This window comes from Cydia fagiglandana, chromosome Z (assembly GCF_963556715.1).
Source record: "Cydia fagiglandana chromosome Z, ilCydFagi1.1, whole genome shotgun sequence".
Taxonomy (NCBI): domain Eukaryota; kingdom Metazoa; phylum Arthropoda; class Insecta; order Lepidoptera; family Tortricidae; genus Cydia; species Cydia fagiglandana.
Genome location: NC_085959.1, coordinates 32248982 through 32269644, shown reverse-complemented (window position 1 = coordinate 32269644; position 20663 = coordinate 32248982). Strand labels below are relative to the sequence as shown.

General features: G+C 37.6%; 1 protein-coding gene across 1 annotated transcript in view; it reads left to right on the top strand.

Annotated features, from left to right (window-relative positions):
• Positions 1-4241: 4241 nt before the first annotated feature.
• LOC134679082 (uncharacterized) overlaps positions 4242-20663 on the top strand; it is a 66074-nt gene continuing 49652 nt past the window's right edge. Inside the window, exon 1 of the mRNA XM_063537928.1 lies at positions 4242-4741. Coding sequence (XP_063393998.1) covers positions 4277-4741 — 465 coding nt within the window. The 5' untranslated portion in view covers positions 4242-4276. The remainder of the gene's footprint in view (positions 4742-20663) is intronic.

Genomic DNA, 20663 nt, shown 5'->3' with positions numbered 1-20663 from the left:
AGTGGCACTCATTTAGATCTCCATTCTTTTTGCGGCGAGCCCCACAGCCAAGCATAATTTTTGTATTGAACTTGGCTCTCCTTTTTTACATTTATGTTTTTGGTGGGATATCAATACTTTTTGTAAAAAAAAAGGCAGGTATTGAGATTTAATGTTTTTTCTTGTGTTTCCGCTGTATGGTTTTTACTTCTGTTCTTTGTATAATTATGTGGTGCCGCGCGCCGCCGACGACACACCGTTGGCCGGTTGTTTAGAGCGTATTACAAGTTTTTTGTATGGGGACACCACTTATTTTTTGACTAAACTTTATTTTAATATAGCAAATATAATAATACATATATTGGGGTAGTTTCAAATATCTGCTAACGTAACTGTAACGGTTCCAACGCTACAATAAAAAAATATTTATTTGTATGGGGACCCCCCCTATTTTTTAACTTTTTTTTATTTTTAGATTTTTTCCTACGCTTACATACAATAACCGAGCTGGATTCCAAATTTCATCCTTCTAGGTCATCTGGAAGTAGGTTAGGTTTAGGTACTTGTATGTCAGTCCCAATAAAAAATGGTTTTTTTGTATGGGGACCCCCCCTATTTTTAAACTTTATTTTATTTTTAGATTTTTTCCTACGGTTACACACAATAACCGAGCTGGATTCCAAATTTCATCCTTCTAGGTCATCTGGAAGTAGGTTAGGTTTAGGTACTTATATGTCAGTCCCAATAAAAAGTGGTTTTTTTGTATGGGGACCCCCCCTATTTTTTAACTTTATTTTATTTTTAGATTTTTTCCTACGGTTACACACAATAACCAAGCTGGATTCCAAATTTCATCCTTCTAGGTCATCTGGAAGTAGGTTAGGTTTAGGTACTATAAGTCATAAGTCAGTCTTAAAATTTACGACTTTTTGACCTTCATACCTTTATAACCGTTTGAGCTAGCTTCATGAAATTTGGGCTTCTAGATATCCTTATGGATATAATTAAACACACGTAGTTTTATGTGTTTACGTCAAAGATGTTTTGAGTTATAGAAGGGTCAAAAGTGGCACCAAGTGGTTCGTGTAATATTACACTCGGCGCTGGCTAGCCAGTTCCTTTGCTTGAACTTGGCTTGACACGCTGCCGCGTGTCTAGATGGACGGCTCGCCGTACTATCTCTCCATCCTAAAAGAGATAAATGATAAGCAAAGACTTTCGTCGATTGTGCAAGTGCGAATACTGAAAATGTTTGGACATATCATCCGCAACGAAAAGTCGATGGAGCGGTTGGTAGTGCAGGGTAAAGTGGAAGGTCAACGTTCTGGTCTTTCTTGTTCTTCGTTCTTGTCTTACAAAAGAGAGCCATTCGTTCTATATATAATTTAAGGGTGCGTGAATCATTAAGAGAACTTTTTAAAGAAATTAATATTTTAACTGTAGCTTCCCAATACATATATGATAGTATTATTTATGTTGTTAAGAATCTAGACTCCTTCACTAAGAATTCTGATGTCCATAACTATAATACTAGAAATAAAAATAAGCTTGCTATCAGAAAGTTTCGTGTTCGTAAAGTACAGAAGTCATTCGTTGGGCAATGCATTCATTTTTATAACAAGTTACCTGAGGATGCTTTAAGATTACCCTTTCCAGCTCTTAAGAATTACTTAAAAAAGTCATTGATGTTGAAGGCTTATTACAGTGTCGAGGACTACTTGACAGACAAACATGCATGGTCCAAACCAGAAACTGTAATAACGACAAGTAGCAATTAAAAATATTGTATTATGTGTAGAGTTAAAGGTGACTCAGCTCAGGTAAGAAAGCACATCAAATTGTATGAAAGCATCTCATAACAATCAGTCAGATTCATATAATATGTATTCTCATTTCTTTTATTGATTTTAATTTCTTTTCCTTTTGTAAGATTTGATATGTTTTCTGAAAGAGCTACGTATTTGTGATTTCATGTACATATATGTTTATTTTTTATATCAAATTCTATAAAGTTATGTACTCACTGAGTATAATTGCATGAATTCTATAGTAATTTAAATTGTATTTTTCTTAATTACTCGTAATGCATGTTAATTATAAGATGTAATAATGTTTTGAAAAGATGTGTCCCGCCGAGTTTGTTGCCGGTCCCATATTGGGATACCCGCCTCCAATTGAGGGGGGATTTAAATCTTCTCGGGGCAGAGGTGTACGGTTGGAGCCGGTAAAGGTTTATTTGACGTTCATAAGCGCATTGTAATATGCCTACTTGAATAAACTATTTTTTATCTTTTATCTTATCTTATCTTATCTCGCGGCCGATCTCCAACAAGGTAGACGGATCTCATAAAGTCCACGACGAAATGTTCCCTGACTGACTGTGCTCGGAGTGCCACGAGAAAGATGGAGGAGTATCGCAACAGCCGCAATAAACATAGAAAAGGACAACCTTGTAATAACAACGACCACTCTGACAAGAGTGTACGACTAAGGAGGAGGAGAAATAATTAAATTTATATTTTTCTATTTCTATGAGTCCTTTTCTAAAATGGATACATTGAATTGGTAACGCATTAGAATATGACTTCATAACGTCAGTTATTAACTGTCATAGTGGAGTGTGCTCAAGCCAAAAAAAGGTCAAATACGGCGTTCACTGAATAAGAGATTTCCTTTGGTAGAATCAATCTTTGTGTTCCTAAAATGTATTTAAAAAGTGGAGCCACCCAGATTTTTGATGCAGGTGGGGGGTGGGGGGGTTTCAAGGGTCGGCGACGTCTGAGGTTAATATTTTTTAAAGTATAGGTTCTATGTCAAGTTTAGTATCATTTCCAACTAAATCAAAGGTGTAAACATAGATTTCATCTAAATCGGTTCAGCCGTTATTGATTTCCCATAAAATCTTACACCTTCCTTTTCACTTTTGAGAGATTTTTTTTGAATAAAACGTATCCTAAGTTCTTCCCCAGGACTCAAAATATCTCTATACCAAATTTTATCTAAATCGGTTCAGCGGTTATTGGATCCCCATACAAAATTCCACCTCCCTTTTCACACCCTTAAGGGATGATTTTTGAGATCAAAATTATGCTATGTTATTCCCTGGGACTGAAACTATCTATGTACCAAATTTTAACTAAATGGGTTTAGCGGTTTAGGGGTGAAGAGGAATTAAAAAAAAAGTATTTTTTTCATATTTTATGTATTTTTACTTCGGAATGCTGTCATTATGACATCATAAATGAATTCGGCATCCCCGATTTATACGAAAACAATACTAAACTTGGCCTAGTAGCTCAAATGACATAGATATCAAGATCAAGTTGAGAGCCCCCCCCCCCCCTAAAAATTTACATCAAAAATCTCGGTTGCTCCACTTCTTAAATCCATCCTTGGGGTCCTAAGGACCAATCCTGCCAAAGGAAATCTCTTGTTCACGCAACGCCGTATCCCACCTCCAGCACCTTCTGCTATCAGTAAGTGTATATCATTACGCCATTAGGTACTGGTATTGATTTTTAGGATTAAAGGCCAGGCCACACCGGCTGCACGCACGTGCGCGTGCGCTAAAATGTTGTAGCCGCGCACGCACACGTCACGCACGCGGTGCATCACATATCGGCCTGTCAGTTAAGCGCAAAATTTGACAGCTCCGAACAACTGACAGGCTGATATCGTCCGGCAAACTGGTAATCTGTGTGTGCACAGGCCTTAAATCAAATACGAAATCACAAAGTATTATGTAAGTAACATTTGAACCAAAACCAACGGCTAATATTTAACCCCTTGGAGGTTAAAGCGCTGCGCGCTCAATGCATACGCTATGCTTAGGTAGCGTGTATACCTAAGCACATGTCTTCAAAACGCAGTCTATCCCAACCCGTCAGATACACGTAGATATTGAAACTTATCTAGACAATTTGTAGTGACATCTATTATCACGACCAGCAAAATGTGATCAGTTTGCCGTGTTAAGCCGCGTGTTCGGCAGACGTCGAAAACAGTCTTATCACTAGAGGGCGAAAGACAGGGCGGGCGGAGCTCCACATGCGCGCGCAGCGTTACATAACGCCAGTGGAGCCTTAAGGGGCGCGCGCAGCGGCGGGTGCGGGGCGCGGGGCGATCGATGCGCACCCGGGGGGAGTCAGTCGAGCGGCGAGCGAGCGACATGGCGGCGCGCCCACCCCGCGCGGCGGCCCCGCGGCCCGGGCCGCGCGAGTAGGTCGCCATGCGCGATGCGGTATGAGGCAGCGCCGCGCCCGGCGGGCCGGCCCCCGCTAGCGGCGCCGCCCCCGCCATGCGAGCGCCGCCGCTGCTGCTGCTGCTGCTGATGGCGGCCGCGGGCCTGGCCGTGAGTCCGCTCGCGCGCCTCAACCCCTGGCTGAGCGCGTGTGATCTGGAGGAGGAGGGCGCGAGCGGCGTGCCCGAGTGCGGTGGCACGGCGTGCGGCAGCGGCGGCGGCGCGGCGAAGGTGCTGCAGGCGCGCGACGTGCCGCTTCTGTGCGGGCTGGCAGCAGGTGAACGCGCGCGCCGCCTCGCCGACTTGCGGCTGCGCGCCTGCTGCGAGCGCTCGCCCGCCTCCGCGTTGGACCGGGGCGCCCGCGCCGAGGTCCTCGCTGGCGGTGACCGCTGCGAGAGCACGCTGCACGACCTCCTCCGGCTCGACACAATGGTCGCGCACGTGCACTGCGAATTCGTGAACATCCTTCATCGCTACGACTGCGAGCAGGCTTATTCCGTACACACGTGTGAAGACTGCCAGGTGAGTGGATCTTAAACTACTAGTACGCTCAGTGTTCCCGAATTACAGCATGTCTACGTGATATGTTGTGCTGTGTTAAGGCGATTTTACTGGTTGCTGCTGCTTCAATTATTCCTTTTGCTTTCCATTCTGATTGACAAATTGACAGCCATAAAATAAAAGTAGTATCATTTGGTAAGTTTTTGACAGTTTTATTTTCTAGGTCCGTCCTAATTTTCCTTGCCAATTTTGGCAGGACAACTTAACCCATGACACATTAACTATCAAATTACGTTTAACATAGGAAATAAATAAATAAACATATATTATGTGCACCGTTAGCACCCGCGTGACCCACTTGTTTGGTATAATACCTATTTAGTGTTTTATGATTACACTTGCATCGATCGAGGTGATGCGTCATCTTTAATAACCTAATGTTGGTGGGTCGGGATGACATGGTGCCGGTATGGCGCGGCTGCGAAGAGCTTTATCAGCGAGCGCGGAGTCTACTGCCGACTCCTAACAGTTTACGAGCTAACCTCAAGTTTACTCACTTATTTAAAGTGTATTTCCTGCATATATTTCCGGTATTTATTTTCCACTTCCCAATATTTGATAACACTTTTTAAGCACCTTCTTACTCTCATAGAAAACAATGGACGTTAATATAAACTTGCTAAATTTAACACCCGATAACTTATTTATTTCGCTAAATGACTGAAAGACTAAGAATTCGTTTTACGGGGACAATGGCGATGCGGAACGGAAGAAGTAGTTACCTAACTATCCCAATGAGCATGATTGATTTTATGCAGAGATGTGAAAAATACTTTATAAAAAGTATTTAAATACAAAATACAAATACTTCCTTCTTATTTAAATAGGTATTTTGCATTTTGTATTTGCATTTTAAATACAAGTATTTCAAATAAGTCACATCTCTGATTTTATGAATAAGGGGGTAATTTATGACACCGAAGTGAAGATAACACTAGGTACAGTAACTACTCTCTTGGTACCTATATAAGTATCATGTATATCATCATAAAACGTCACGTCATAAAAGTTCAAATATATTTAAGGGATCCAATATTTTATAAATACGAAATCTTGATTCCTGGAACCTTGACGCCTACGTAACTCGATACTTCACTGTAGCGAATCGCCTTCGGGATAAATGCCCTGTGTAAGGTTGCCTCCAGAATCTCGCGAACTAAATTGACAGGTCAATGTGCACAAATGATACCACAGTTTGGCCAGTGCTGTTCATATCGATATTTTCAAAAAAGTTTGAATTAGAAAATATCGCGAGAATTCACCGCTAGCGGCGCTACTGTTGCTCGGTCAGTTAAAATGTATCTTTATGTAATTTAAATTATTTCACAAATGTTACGTGTGTGTATGTGTAATAGATACAAGGATATTGAATAAACATATTGTAGGTAAGTAAATAAATATTTTATTATATTTATTTTATTTTATTTGTTAGGAAAACTTACAGCTAGAGTAATAAGTTGTACTGGAATCAGTTATGTATCGCTGCCATACATGACCCAAAAAAAATTTATTAAGCTATGAGCTTCATCACATTTGATATTTGAGTAATTCTAAGCATTTCTAGCCTGGGGCGGGGGGGAGGGTGGGGTACAAAGACGGCCGCCACCCGTCATCTTTAAAAAAAAATCTATTCTGATCCTGGTGGGTACTAGGGCAAGTTTGGTATCATTTTCGTATAAACCAAAGACGTAGAATTCATTGCTGATATTTGTTTTTTTCAGTGTCATAGTAATTTTACAAGAAAAACGTAAAAAGGTGAAAAATTTGGTTGTAGATTTTTGCTACGCGGAGCCGAAACTACAAAAGATAGAAAGTAGAAATTTGCACAATAGATTACATTTATAAAGTGTACAAGAGATAAGAAGCGATTTTGAGAAATTCAACCCCTAAGGGGGCTAAAAAGGGGATGAAAGTTTGTATGGGGTTCAAGTTTTATTTTAAGCTAGGAATTTGAAACTTCGTAAAACGATATATTATTAAAATACAAGAAAACTAATTTCAGCGTTTTTGAAAATTCATCCCCTAAGGTGGTGAAAAAGGGGTTGAAAGTTTGTATGGATATCAAAAAATTTTTCGAACGCGGGACTTGAATCTTTGTATTTGGGGATATTATTAAAAAACAGGAAAAGTAATTTCAGCGTTTTGTAAAATTCATCCCCTAACAGGGTTAAAAAGGGGTTGAAAGTTTGAATCCATTACAAATCCGAGTAGACACACATTTCTTATTGCCTCCCAGGCTTGAAATGCTTAGAATTACTCAAGGAACATATGTGATGAAGCTCATAGCTTAATAAAAAAATTTTGGGTCAACTTTATAACTGCTTCCGCTATTGTAGGTGATAACATAGAAACAGTGATTTTGGCTGAAATAAGATAAGATTTCTCATTTATTTTGTACGGTGTGGACGTAAAAATTAAATCGTCTCGGTGATCCCTATTGCTTCGATTGTAAAGAAGACCAGTCTCTAAACTGGATATTCAAGTTGAAAATTAGGTCAGAATTTAAATACAGTTAGACCAAAAAAGTCTGCAGCAATTTTAATAGCCCACGCAGTGTAAGTATTATTTTAAACGTCAAAATTCTATGAATTTTTGACGTATTAAATAACAGTTGCACTGCGTTTTCTTGACTTTTCTTGGTTCTGACGAAGACTTTTCTTCGTCTAACTTTAATTATCGATCAATCTCATCTACCTACCGGTCACATTGTATAAAATAAAATCACCAATTTTAGATTTATGGCGACAACCGCGAGCTGCATATTATTAAAAGCCAACAGGAGTGGTCAATTGGTCATATCTCCATACAAACGTACTCGACTGTTTCCCCCGTGGGTTTTGATGCCAGAGCAATGATTTTTTCAACACAGATTAATATTGTCAATATCTGTGTCAGACCGTTTTGTTTTTTTTTTACATTTTTGTTTTTTTAAGGCGCTAGCCTTTCAAAAATGGCCAAAATGGCCTCATTGATTATGCCGCAATGAGAGGCGTAGTATTCAAAACTGATATCAATTAGCCAAAAAAGCAAAATTTTAAGGTAATTTCATAATCATTTAGATTTCCAAATTTGGTTACGATTGGTTAAAAAGTTTTGGAGGAGGAAACAGTCGAGTACGAAACCTCGATTTTTGAGATTTTTACGCAGGATTTTTCGCCTTGTCCTTATCGCACTACTTTTAGGAGCCGCTTCCGTTAGTGAGACGGGTACATTTACCTAAAATATTTAAAACTCAGCTCCTGTTTCGTCTTAACATTGAAATTTGTCAGTTTCACATCCGCACCTCCTGATTTGATTGGTAACGTCACAATCTTACAATCGAATCAACCACTGTCACATTCATACAAATTGAAATCGTTTGTGACCCCTTTATAATTATCACATGGGTAGTGAGTGCATCTTACTTATCGATATCATTTTATCGACATATACCCCTGACTATTTTTTTTTTGCTATTCCTGGTATCATTTTATTTGTCAAACTCATGTCAATTTAGTTCGCGAGTTTCTGGAGGCAACTGTAGGTAGATACGATAGTATAAAGTTGTAAATATTAAAATAAACGCCTGTAGCGCCACTATTTCAAATCTATCAGAATATTTGATAACACTTTCTAAGCACCTTCTTCCCCCGCAAAAATCGGCACTGTTTTGTACCGAAAATTACAGACAAGGGGTCTCCGTTTGGTTATATCCTCTAAGAGCAACACAGCAAAGGCCATTTTTGGTAAACCGAAATCTATATAATGGACTTGTCGAGGACTAATTTGAGGTTATATATATGTTATTTATACATTTTGTCTATGTTTTTATGGTATTTTGTTTATACCTTATGTTTTAATACAGTTGTCATTAAATGCTCTGGTGAATGCCGGCTTTTTCGTTGCTCCCGATTTTTATAGCTATCGAAGTGTAAATTGTCCTGGATTCCGGGACAGGAGTATTGCCACGTATGTACGAAAGCACTCAATAAAAGGTGCTCAAATTATCTGAACACGCTCTCTAATGACTTGATAATAGAGACTTTGTGAACACCTTGGCCGCTCCGATACCTATGTATGTAAATGATGGCGACTGTACCTACAATACATGGTGTCGCTTTCAGTACGGATCAAACGAAGGTCATAAATAGATAGAACACCTTAAGAGCTACCGGTTTGACCCATTTATCTGCATAGGTCACTAGATACGTTTTGCAATAGATAAATATGAAACAAAGAGGTGGCCTATCACATACACTTTTAAAAACTATATTTCTATAGACAATGATTGCCTGGAAAACATTTATTTTCTTTTCACATTTAGTTATTAAAATCTGGCCTAAGGACGATTTACAGAAAGGAAATTATAGACATAGATCGTCTCACAATAAACCTTATAAATTGCTCTAAATACATACCTATATAATTATTGCTGTTATTACTTATTAGTGATACATTTCCGTTATATACATATATACCTACACACACCGTGTTTTTTTTTATTCTCAAAGACACCGGTATTCTAATTAACTCCATTTCGGAGATAATCAATAGTTTATTTTTTTCCTATAAGGCCTCTACAAGCGTGTACACTTGCCTTGGGCCGGTTTACATATTGATTAGTGTGTATAATGAGTTCATACATTTGCTGCTAAACTTAAGCACAATCTCGGTCGATCGATGTTCGAAATGACATACGATTCAATTGTTTGGTTGAGTTAAATGTAATGCCAGTGTTACAACAACGCTATATGCTACATTTAATTACTTTTTAAACTATTTTTTTTAAACGCAGATTTTTTTAAAATTAACTATTTAGTTCTCTTAAACGTACTTAACCATATCCCGAAGTTAACGGAAATCAATAAAAACACGGTGTATAGTGTCTAGTTATAAGTTTGTAGAAGCCACTAGGTATATTATGTTATGTTGAGTAAAGGCCGCGTAGCCTAGATGCCAAACGCTTAGGCTCCGTAGCGATCGAAACGCAACTGTCACTTTCGCACTAATATGGAAGAGGCCGGCTGTAACTTTATTAAATTGTTTGTATTTGATTCACCCTACTCAGGGTCCATGTGATACCATATATAGTATATAAATACTACCAAAAACAAAATGTACCATGGAAGCAAGAAATAAATGAATTCTGAATACATTTTCATTTCGTACAAAGTTTAGATTTTGTTTTAATACATATCATTAGCTTTCGTTGGTCCGTAGTGAACGCGACTCATTTTATGGTTGATAGAGGTAGTCCCATATCATTAGGAGTATCTGGCTAGTTTGTTGGTGTTCGTAGGTGGTTAATTGTACAGTCACCTGCAATAAAATGTTACTCTTCGAAGGCCGCAAAAATATGTGACACGCTCTTATGGCTTTACAAATAAGATCGTGTAAGATATTTTTGCGGCCTTTGTTGTGTAACATATTATTGCAGGTGACTGTACATATTGTCTGTCTAGGTGGTGACATAAACGTCTTGTATTTTGATGTTTATGGTGACACTTTCACACTCCTGTCAGTAAGTACAAAGTTAGCTTATCCGATTCTACTATACCTACAATTAGTTTAATACTAATTAAATATTGTATAAACCAGAGCTAAATTCTCAGGAATACCTCTGGTTTTACTAATTAATTAATACAGTACGGCTACCATCAGTTTGGTATTGACATAAACGCTATCGTGAACGTAATTTACTTTCTATGCATCTCGCTCGTACTGACATATGTCAATGCCGAACTGATGGTAGCCGTACAGTTACATCAGAAATCAGTCAAAGTGTCTTTTTGTAGGTTCTCGTATAGTTTACCATGGCAACCACAGATTTTGGTAATTTTCATACCATGGTGTGTCTGACAATGTAAACATTATTGTTTATACCTATATACTGCCGGCCTAGCCAAGGTTACAATCGCTATCGCTTCGACAACAAAAAGCATTATGTCTCTCTATCACTCTTCCATATTAGGGTGACAGTGACAGTTGCGTTTCGATCGCTACGAAGCGTAAGCGATTGGCGTCTTGGCTATGCGGCCTGATATTTTACAGGACAGGAAGAAATTTAGACTGACTAGTAAATAAATATGTCATCTCTGAATATAAGTACTTTGTATAGTAGGTACGTTTTGTATCACCTTAGGTTTAGGTACTGAATTTGGCTCTCTGTCTGCTCTGTAGGGCCGTAGCGTTCAAATATTTTGTTTATGCTTATTCACATTCACCTAACTACATATGTACTTATATTGTTTGTTTTGATGACTTAAAACACAAACATGAATTTCACTAAATTAGGACATATTTCTAAATAAAAAAAACTAATTTAAAGATCAAATAGAACCTTAAAAATGATCCAGCTTGTATACAAAATATCCACAAGGCAGGCTTCGTCAGGTGAATTAAAACTGATTTAAGTATGTTTAACATGTGGCCGATTCTGATTTAATTATTAAATTTGACAATCGCATCATTAGACATTTCGCTCGCACTTATTAGTGAGCGTGAGATGCCTAACAGTCGTTAAGGTCGTATCGAAACAAGATTGAAACCGCAATAAATTGTTAAACCACAATCGACCTCTAGGAAGGTTATCTATTTATCATACTATAGTCTAGCCCCTATGATAGCTTGAGATATTTTTAGGGTTCCTAACCTCAAAAGGAAAAAAAGGGAACCCTTATAGGATCACTTTGTTGTCTGTCCGTCCGTCTGTCTGTAAATACCCTGTATCTCGGGAACGCGTGGAGGTATCGAGTTGAAATTGAAAACATTTACTCAGGCCTACTTAAATGTCTAAGTTAACGTAAAGGTACGGCAGTTCATGCCGCAAAAAACGTAAACTTCGACACTCTCAAGGGAATCAAAATTGATTTGTTGATTGATTGAAATTTTGCAAGTACTATCGTCTTACACCACAAATTCAGGAAAAATCTTACAACCAGAAATTTGTAAAAAATAGTTAAATTTGTCGCACATAGCCGGGTTTTTCGCATAATATCTGTTTTTTACTGCATTTTGTCACGTTAGTAGTAATTCTTTTCGGTAATTTCATCAGGTAGGCAATTACATCGTAGCCATTTTAGTGGATGTCGAATATCTTACCTATATATAACGATGTATTTAGCCAGCTGTAGATTTAGCTTATGTTGATAAAATAAAATTTATATTTTCTGGCCATGACCCACCTAAGATGGTACAATAGGTACCTAATTGATCTATTTTTCAAATAAGCCCTAAAAATAATGTTCAAAAATCTAACTTAGTTTTATTGAGCAAAATCTGTGTTAAATTTTGGTTATGGTTGATAATTGAAAGCTCTTTTCATTAAGATTATTTGTCTCCATCTTTAAGGAAACAATAGTAATAGGCTGGTGCATGTTTAACAATAATAGCGTATTTCTTATAATGGCGGAGTTAACGGAGTGGCAAACGTTTGAAAGCTTTCAGCTTTCAGTCGCAGGTGCTTGGGGAAGGGGAAATGGCTACAGTTTCTGACATGCTACCTCCTCGTCCGTTCACTACACAGCTTTCTTATACAACTTCTAAGCAAATTTTATTATTATTAAATCATATCATATACAAATCTGTTTTTTTGATGTTAAGCTATATACAGATTATTTACACATTATACAGATTATTAGATTGATTATTTCATAAACGGTAGTTTTACTATTTTATTACAGTTTATTATCGCAAATAATGAATCTCAAGCAGTTTTATTTCTTACGACACCGACTTACGACACTTTGAGGGGTGAGTCGTCGTACTAAATGTACGGGTGGGTTTGAAGTTCATGTTTGGGATATTTCTGCTTTTATTTAAAAAAAGTTACTAAAGTAATTTTACTCATTGGGTAACGAACTTTCGATATCAATTTGAAGTTTTCTGATATCTGTTATATTTACGGCATGATCACCTGGCTACACTTAACGATTACAACCTGTATATGCACAGCTGTACTTTGGCGGTTTCGATACGTTCAGCCGTCTAGGATACCTATTCCGTCGGCAAGCCCTTCTTTCCCGATACTCGTATCTGCAGTAATGTACATACTACTTATTCATGACACGCAATATAGTCAAGAGAACATAGTTAAAGTTGGTCAAGATGTATTTTAATTACATTATAATTATGAATAAGTTATTACTGAAGTGAATGGGTAAGTTGAGTGAAGTTATGTGGCACCTTATTATGCTCTGAGTATCCTGGAAATGTGAAAATATTCGTTCTTTAGTTATCACGTTCTCTGCATCCATTAATTACTGTAATAGCCGGCTAGATTCCAGCGCGGCTCGGGTTTATCAGTCCTATAAAACAAGTGTAACTTGTCAGCTTTGACAATTTGGCAGCTTACCCCATCGCGGGCCTGTCCTAGTTTCGAGCGCAATACTACTACTTGGTATTATTATATACTAACTTATATTTATACAGTTGGTGGCATGCAGTTCTTTTGTGGCTTGTCATTATTGCTATTAAGTACCTAGATAAGGTGTGTAACTAAGATTGAAGCAAGCATTTATAAAGGTTTAATTTCTGGGGTTGTTTTGGTAACGGTATACTTTCCCTACCCCAACAACAACAATAACAATAGTTATGAGAAACCTACTCCTACTACTAGACTATTGTCTGGCCTTGTAAATTGAAAAAGGCACATTTTCTGATAGCACTAAGTTACCTAACTACTACAGTACGCCTGGCACATCAGAAGAAGCAAGTTCAACGCAAAATTTGACTGCTCCGAACAACTGACAGGCTGATATCGTACGGCGAACTGGTAATCTGTGGGCCACTTTAGATCTTTGTGCATGATTTTTTTTTATCGAGCTGTAGTCAAGAAATCCTTTGCCTTAAGTTTGACTGGCAAAGAATGCCTCATGGTATGTTCGTTTACTTTATTGCACAATAATTAACTTAATGTATTTATTTTATACATTAAGTTCATTATTGTGCAATAAAGTATAAATAAATAAATCATGTTTCGAATACAGAACCTTATCTAACGTGATTGATAGGTAACTAAAACCGACTGAAATAAACCTTTAATAGAGTCTGTTCGGAAAGAGAAGAGTGGCGAATGTATTGGGCCCCATATTCCACGACTCTTCTTTTTCATAGTTAGCAAGTTCATAAGGGGAAAACCTTGAATTCTGAATAAATGAATATGAATATTATTATATTATTTTCCCTGGGTGAAACTTTTATTTCATAACATCGACCTTCTTAGTGAAATACCTATAATAATACTCTAGCGTCTGCCCGCGATTTCATCTGCGTGGGATGATGATAATGATGATTGATAAAACTATGTCCTTCCTCGGGCCTCATACAACTACCTATTCCCGTACGATTTTTCATCTATATTGTTTCAGGGATTTAAGCTTGAAGAGGTAACAGTCAGACAAACGGACAGAGTTACTTTCGGACAGGTTTACTTGTATTTGTGATATCGATACTTACTGCTGCAAAGAGATTTCGTTCATATACATTTGACATTAGAGTCGAAATTTTATGGATGTGATGACTTGATGAGGATCATTTTAGTTTGGTAATTTCAAAATGCTTGATAGGAAAAAACATTTTGTGCGGGGCTCTAAAAATAGAGAGCATTGCAATGATCAGCTCTTCCCCGTGCCCGGGGCCACCATTATTGGGGTAGGTTTTAAGAAGTAATGTTTCTTCACTTCTTCCAAGTGAAAGCCGTCCTGGCTATTTTTGATACATTTCCAGAATGTACCTATAAATGAGGTTTGCCACATGTTATGCCGTATAGAGAAGTAAATAAGTGTGACGTCATACAAAATAATTTCCATCACAAGCAGTCGGGTGAATTATTTAAATGAACTGCGGCATATGATAGCCATAGAGTTTGACACTTTGTAAACACGTAGGTGGTGTTTTACATGCCCCAATGTTCAGTAATTAATAACACCTACACTTACCTGTAAAACAGCGGTCGGCAGCCTTTTAGCAGCCAAAGGCCACATAGCAGTTAACGAAGTGGACGCGGGCCGCACTTTGTTAATATTTATGACTTTATTAGACATTGTCATTTGTCAATATTACATACAAAATAGCTAGGGAGGCTCGCGGGCCGCAAGTGAGAGGTTCGCCGCGGGCCGCTGGTTGCCGACCGCTGCTCTAAAAGAGAAGTAGAGACCCGTGGAAAAAGGGGCGATGATTCAGTTTCTCCCTGATAGATTCCTACTCACAGACCGACAACTTAACAATGTTGCAGTTAGAATTTTGTTATTAGAAAAAGTACCTACCTACATTTTATTGCAAGTGAGTGAATAAAAGACACGGTACAAGTACATAACGAAACTTGCAGACTTACAATAAACGACGATTTTTAATACTTAGTCAGATCAGATCATATTTCGGACACAGTGCGCAGAGGCCACGAAAGTTTGGATAAACTGATTGTGGTTGGAATCACTCGGTCGTTCACCAAAAAGATGGACCGATCAAGTTAAAGACTCGTCATCCTCTGCTTTCATACACGGTCGTCAAAGATGCAACCCTGATACCTACTGATCACAATCCTCAGACATGAGATACCGACCAGAGAGAGAGTGTCAGATCATATGTTGTGTCACCAGATTTGTACTGATGTGATTTTATAGAAAAGTATAGGTGTATAATTTGTTAATGTTTTGCCCGTGCGGATTGGGTCGCTAGTCTTACATAAAACAAAAGCTCTTCTGGATCTTTTATCTTTCTTTAGATGTAGGTAATAAGGTCTCTGTCAAGCATTTTCCGTCAGTAGAAAAGAGCGGCAAAAAATGTAGGCGCTAAGGGTAATACCGTCCTATAAAAAAATGAATTTCGCGCCTTTTTCTACTGACCAACCTTGATTGAGCGGCTATAATTCATGTGTATTTGACTGCGAAAATTGCAACTGTTCATGTATAACCCAACCTACTCGCTGGATGGCAGTGAAAAATAAGCGTGTTGCTGAAAAATACCCTAAATTTGACGGGTATTAACTGAAGTAGGTACAGACCTGTTGGAAAACTAAATGCTGGTGATACTGATAAATTAACATTCTAATAAAGTAGGTATATACTTAAATAAAGAATTATACCTATTTAATTACCTAATGTGACACTGATTTTAACTCCCTTTTGTGAAGTATAATTTTTCACAACCCAGCCGCGTATTTTCGCCTAATAACGAGAATCCCAAAGTAAACAAGTATAGTATACAAAGTCGCGATCGAAATTTAAACTAATTAATTACATTACGTTTTGATAAGTAAAAAGTAAGACATGATTTGAAAGCTTATTTTAGCTTTTAGATCATGGATTATTTGTTTTATTGAAGGCTTTGTATTACATTTCATTAGTCAAAACCTTTGTGACAGAACTTATGACCTGACTAAGTACTAATTTGCGAAAAAAACAGGCGGAATCTAAAAACTTTAGAAGGTGGCATAGGAACTTCATAATAAAACAACGCAACCACATTGAGATTGGGCTGGCTCGTTAGAAATACCTCGATGGTTCGTAGACGGTAGACGCGTAGAGAGTAGACGCGTAGACGAGTCTGAATGTAAAGAAAGTACAGTCTGTAATTAAAACTGGTATCACAAATTACATTCTTGACAAAACTTATTTTCTTCAGTTATTTCTAAACATTTATAATTCGGATACTGGAGTTGGGTCAAATGTAATAACTTGTAAAGTGGTATAAGAAGAGATATGGCCTAGTGGGTAGAGCTTTCACTTAAGCATATGCAAATTAATTATATTTAAAATTGTTTTCAAATATAATTAGTTTATTTATCACGAAGTAAATACAAATTATTATGTGCTGGCAGCCTTTTCCAGTGTCCATCATTCTATCAATAATCACTTCGGGGCGTGTTCTAATTTAAAAATAAATAAAAATGTGCCAGTCAAAGCAACAATACTGTAAAGGTGATCGACCTTTACAATACTCCTCCACATTTAAGATAAGATAACAATGGAATAATATTAATCATTTGTATCGAAAGATGGCAGTAAATATTATACTGACTACTTTATTTACTTTGACAATATTCCTCTATTTCAAATGCTCATTGCTTAAAGCAATTGATTTTAAAGGGACCCACTGATTACCAGTCCGCCGGACGATATCAGCCCGTCAGTTAATCGCAAAAGTCCACACACTAATAGTTCTCATTCAGGTTTCGGCCTGACGGCTAACACGAAACGATGGTGTGTGGCCGCTTGGCAGATATCGGCCGGACAGTCAATGGTCTGAAATTGAACTGTATGTGAAATTGAGGCTGATAGCGGCCGGTCAATTTATCAATTTAGAACTGTCCATTTATAGGGCTCTGTCAAACTTATATCAGACTGTTGCCGGCAGGCGCCGATACGGCGGAAAACTGACGACTCTCAGTCTGTAGTCGCAACGGTGGCAGCAGGCCATTGCCAGCAGGCAATAATCGCTTATGTGTGTGGTCGTTATTGGCCTAGGACGGCAGGCCGCTCGATAAGTCATGAAGTTATGAACAAGATAAGACGAGAGGCGAGTGCTCACGCTCAAGTTTTTGTTGGAGGTGATGCCAACTTAACACCAAAATGTATCTCAAAACAAGAGCACTAAACTCTGCGTTATACAAATTATATGTTTGTGTTAGAAAGGTTAGTAATAAAATAATATCCACGGTTACTTACATAGAATGTTTAGTCCTGAAGCAGATTCATTCAAAATCATTCATTCATAAATTTTTTATATGCACAATATAGTAACAATGATACATATTAGTAAGCAAAAATGATGTTTCAATATGATATAAATATAATTCATATAATCAATACATATAATCCTCAAATTTAATCATTCTCGTAAGTAACGCAAATAACACTATAAGCGTTAAGTACTATAGTACTAAACAGTAATGGTAGTCCAATAAAATACATAAAGACTATCCATCATAGGTGCCGTACCCACATATTCCGGTGAGTATGTCGACCGGCGAGGATAAGTCGTCTAAGCTCCGAAGTCGGCTGAAAGCAAAGTGTGGTCGCGGCCACCGGCTTGGGAATGAAGTTTCATTCAAAAACACGTCTCGGATTGAGGTTAAGTGGCCTTGCGCAGGCGTGCGGTGGGCGCATGCGTGGCTTGCCGTCTCGCAATGATTTCACCTACCTTCCGCACCAATTTGAATCTTACATGCCTTACTTTCGACAATACCTTCTATATCTGTTTTTTACTACCTCGCACTTGAGAGATATTTTATTTTTACAAGATTAATATGTATTTTTTAACATGCCCGTTAGTTTGTAGTGTGGGTCAAATCTTGGAAGCAAAATTTGACCCACTTCCGGATTTCCGATTATGCTGACATTTTGCATACATATGTAAGTCGGATGACAATGCAACATTATGATGACATGGAGCTGATTAGATGATGATGATAGGAGGTGGCTATGGAACTGTAATAAAACAACGCAAACTAATTGTATTTGAGGTTGGTAGAATTGTTTCGAACTTGATTTGTATTTGTCTCGTTACTTGATTTATATTTGAGCAGTGGAAACGAGTCACTTAATATGAGAACCTGTATGCAAATAATGCAAAGAGACCCATTTTCACTGTTTTTTTTTCATTATTTAGACTTTATTTGTATGGTAGACAATTGTCTAAACCTTCATAATCCGAAGGTCGTGTTGGTAGTTTAGGTTTAGTAGACAAAGGGAACAAAAGGCACTCGGATTGCGTTCTTGAGGATTGCATCTGCTAAGTTCTTACGAGACCTTTATTAATGTCTGGGCGCCTATAGTTACCTCTATCCTTCGGAGGTTCTCCTAACACATTCGAATACTTTACCTCTTAAATCTTAAGTAGAGATAATCTGCGGTCAATGGGATTCCTATTTGTTCTTAACCAGCTGGCTGCTGAATGGTACACATCAAAATAATTGAATGACAGAAGTGTAGTGTAAGTGTGAAAGCCGAAAGGAATGATCGTGGACGTCAGTCCGTCGCGACCGCCTGGCCCGCAGTCGCGGGTATCCGGGAGCGCCTTGTGACCTACTTGTATCCCACGACCCACATTTACACATTTTCAACAATTTTAATGCGACTGTCAACGCTCAATCCTTTTTACGACGATTATTTTATAATAATGCTTAATGTTTGTTTTAATCGTATACACATGTGGTACTTAGAATGTGGCCATGCTTACATATTACTTACATAAAAATCTCGTATCTCACACTACTACTCAAACTTGAAAGCAGTAACTCTATGCATCCCATAAATAGGCATCACATTTTTCTTTTCATTGACAGAACAAGATACGAAGATTATTCAGTTTATTGTTGGTTTTTGCTTGTAAACATTTTAAAACAGTAGGTAATTTTTTTTATGATTATATTATTTATGATTATATTACATACATCGATGACTGCTGCCATACGTATTGACGAGTATGCTGGACCATCGTTTTTTACATACATTTAGTTTAAGTTCAAAATACGAAGTTACATATGTCTTTGGTTCAAATGAAAGACTATTCCAATGTCCTTATTTAGACAATAACAATTTCTAACCATAACACAAATGCTAATGCAAAGCTGAACATGGCGTTACCGTGTTATGGCGTTAGACCGCAGCTTGTTTTATAGGTACATATATGTAACAGTTTAATAACCTTGAATTTTTTTTTATTAAATCCTGTTAAAGTCCAATTGTTTTTACCAGTGTCTGGTGTATATGTATACAACCACCTTGCTGGTAGTGACATTGGTTTTAACGGTGAGTTCCTTCTCTATCGAGTGGGTCTGTCAACCCAAGGTAAAATGTCCTCCTGGGATTGAGCAAACTTAGATTTTACGCATCTTGGACTAAATGAGGGTATTAAAATGATTTCCAGCTTGCTGGGAATTAATTCCTGAAAACGTTTTTTTTGGGTCTAATTTAAATGGCCTAATACAGAAACCCAGATTTATATAAACTGTAATAAATTTGAATAAGTTAAGGTACAAATAACCAAAAATAGGTATAAGAACAGAATTATACCTACTAAAGTAGTTAACTAAAATATCTTATATATTTGCCTACTTTGTGGAATGTTGAATTAGATACACGTATAAAACTACGCGTTATTACTAGCCCAACTCTATTTTAAAGAGTCTCGTTATGAGCGCAAAGTCGCTCAGGGCTTGTTTGCATAGTAGAGTATAATTTATGGAAGTTCTCTTTAAGTTAGTGCTCTTAGTGTAGCAGCTAAAATATCCAGCGACAAGCGTCTGGCGTACCTCGCGCGTTCAGTATGTGTGGTAAATGTAAACGTTTAAAGTAACTGGCAATCTCTGTTCCAGCCATTTTAAAGTAGTATAGAATCCTAATTTAAAATATAACTTTAATCGGAGCCCCGTAGTAGTGTAGCCGGGTAGCGATTTTAGAGTTTAAAATTTTTTGGTAAAATTATTATTACAATATTTTATTGGGGTGAAGTTAGGCACCAAATATTAAGTTAGGGTTCCCTAAAATATATAGTTTTGCCAACTCTTATTATCAATGAAATTGCAACATTGATAACGGGGTTTGATAATAATGAAATAATATCCGGGAGATCGAGCTTTGCTCGGAAAACGTATAAAAACTCCAATATGTTTTCCCAGAGATAACACTTAGCTAGATCGATTTTCCGCCCCCGAAAACTACCATATAGCAAATTTTGCTATCGAAATCTTAAGAGCAGTTTCCGAGATTCCCGAAATATATAAATAAATAAATATACAGGAATTGCTCGTTTAGAGGTATTCAAGTACTTACACTTACATTTGCACAGCGATCCACTTATCTATGTACCGCGAATTCTACGATAATCTTCTTGGCCTCTTGATTCTCAGCTCATGAAGGTATACTTAATACTGCTAGTAGCACGAACATAGGGACATTATTTA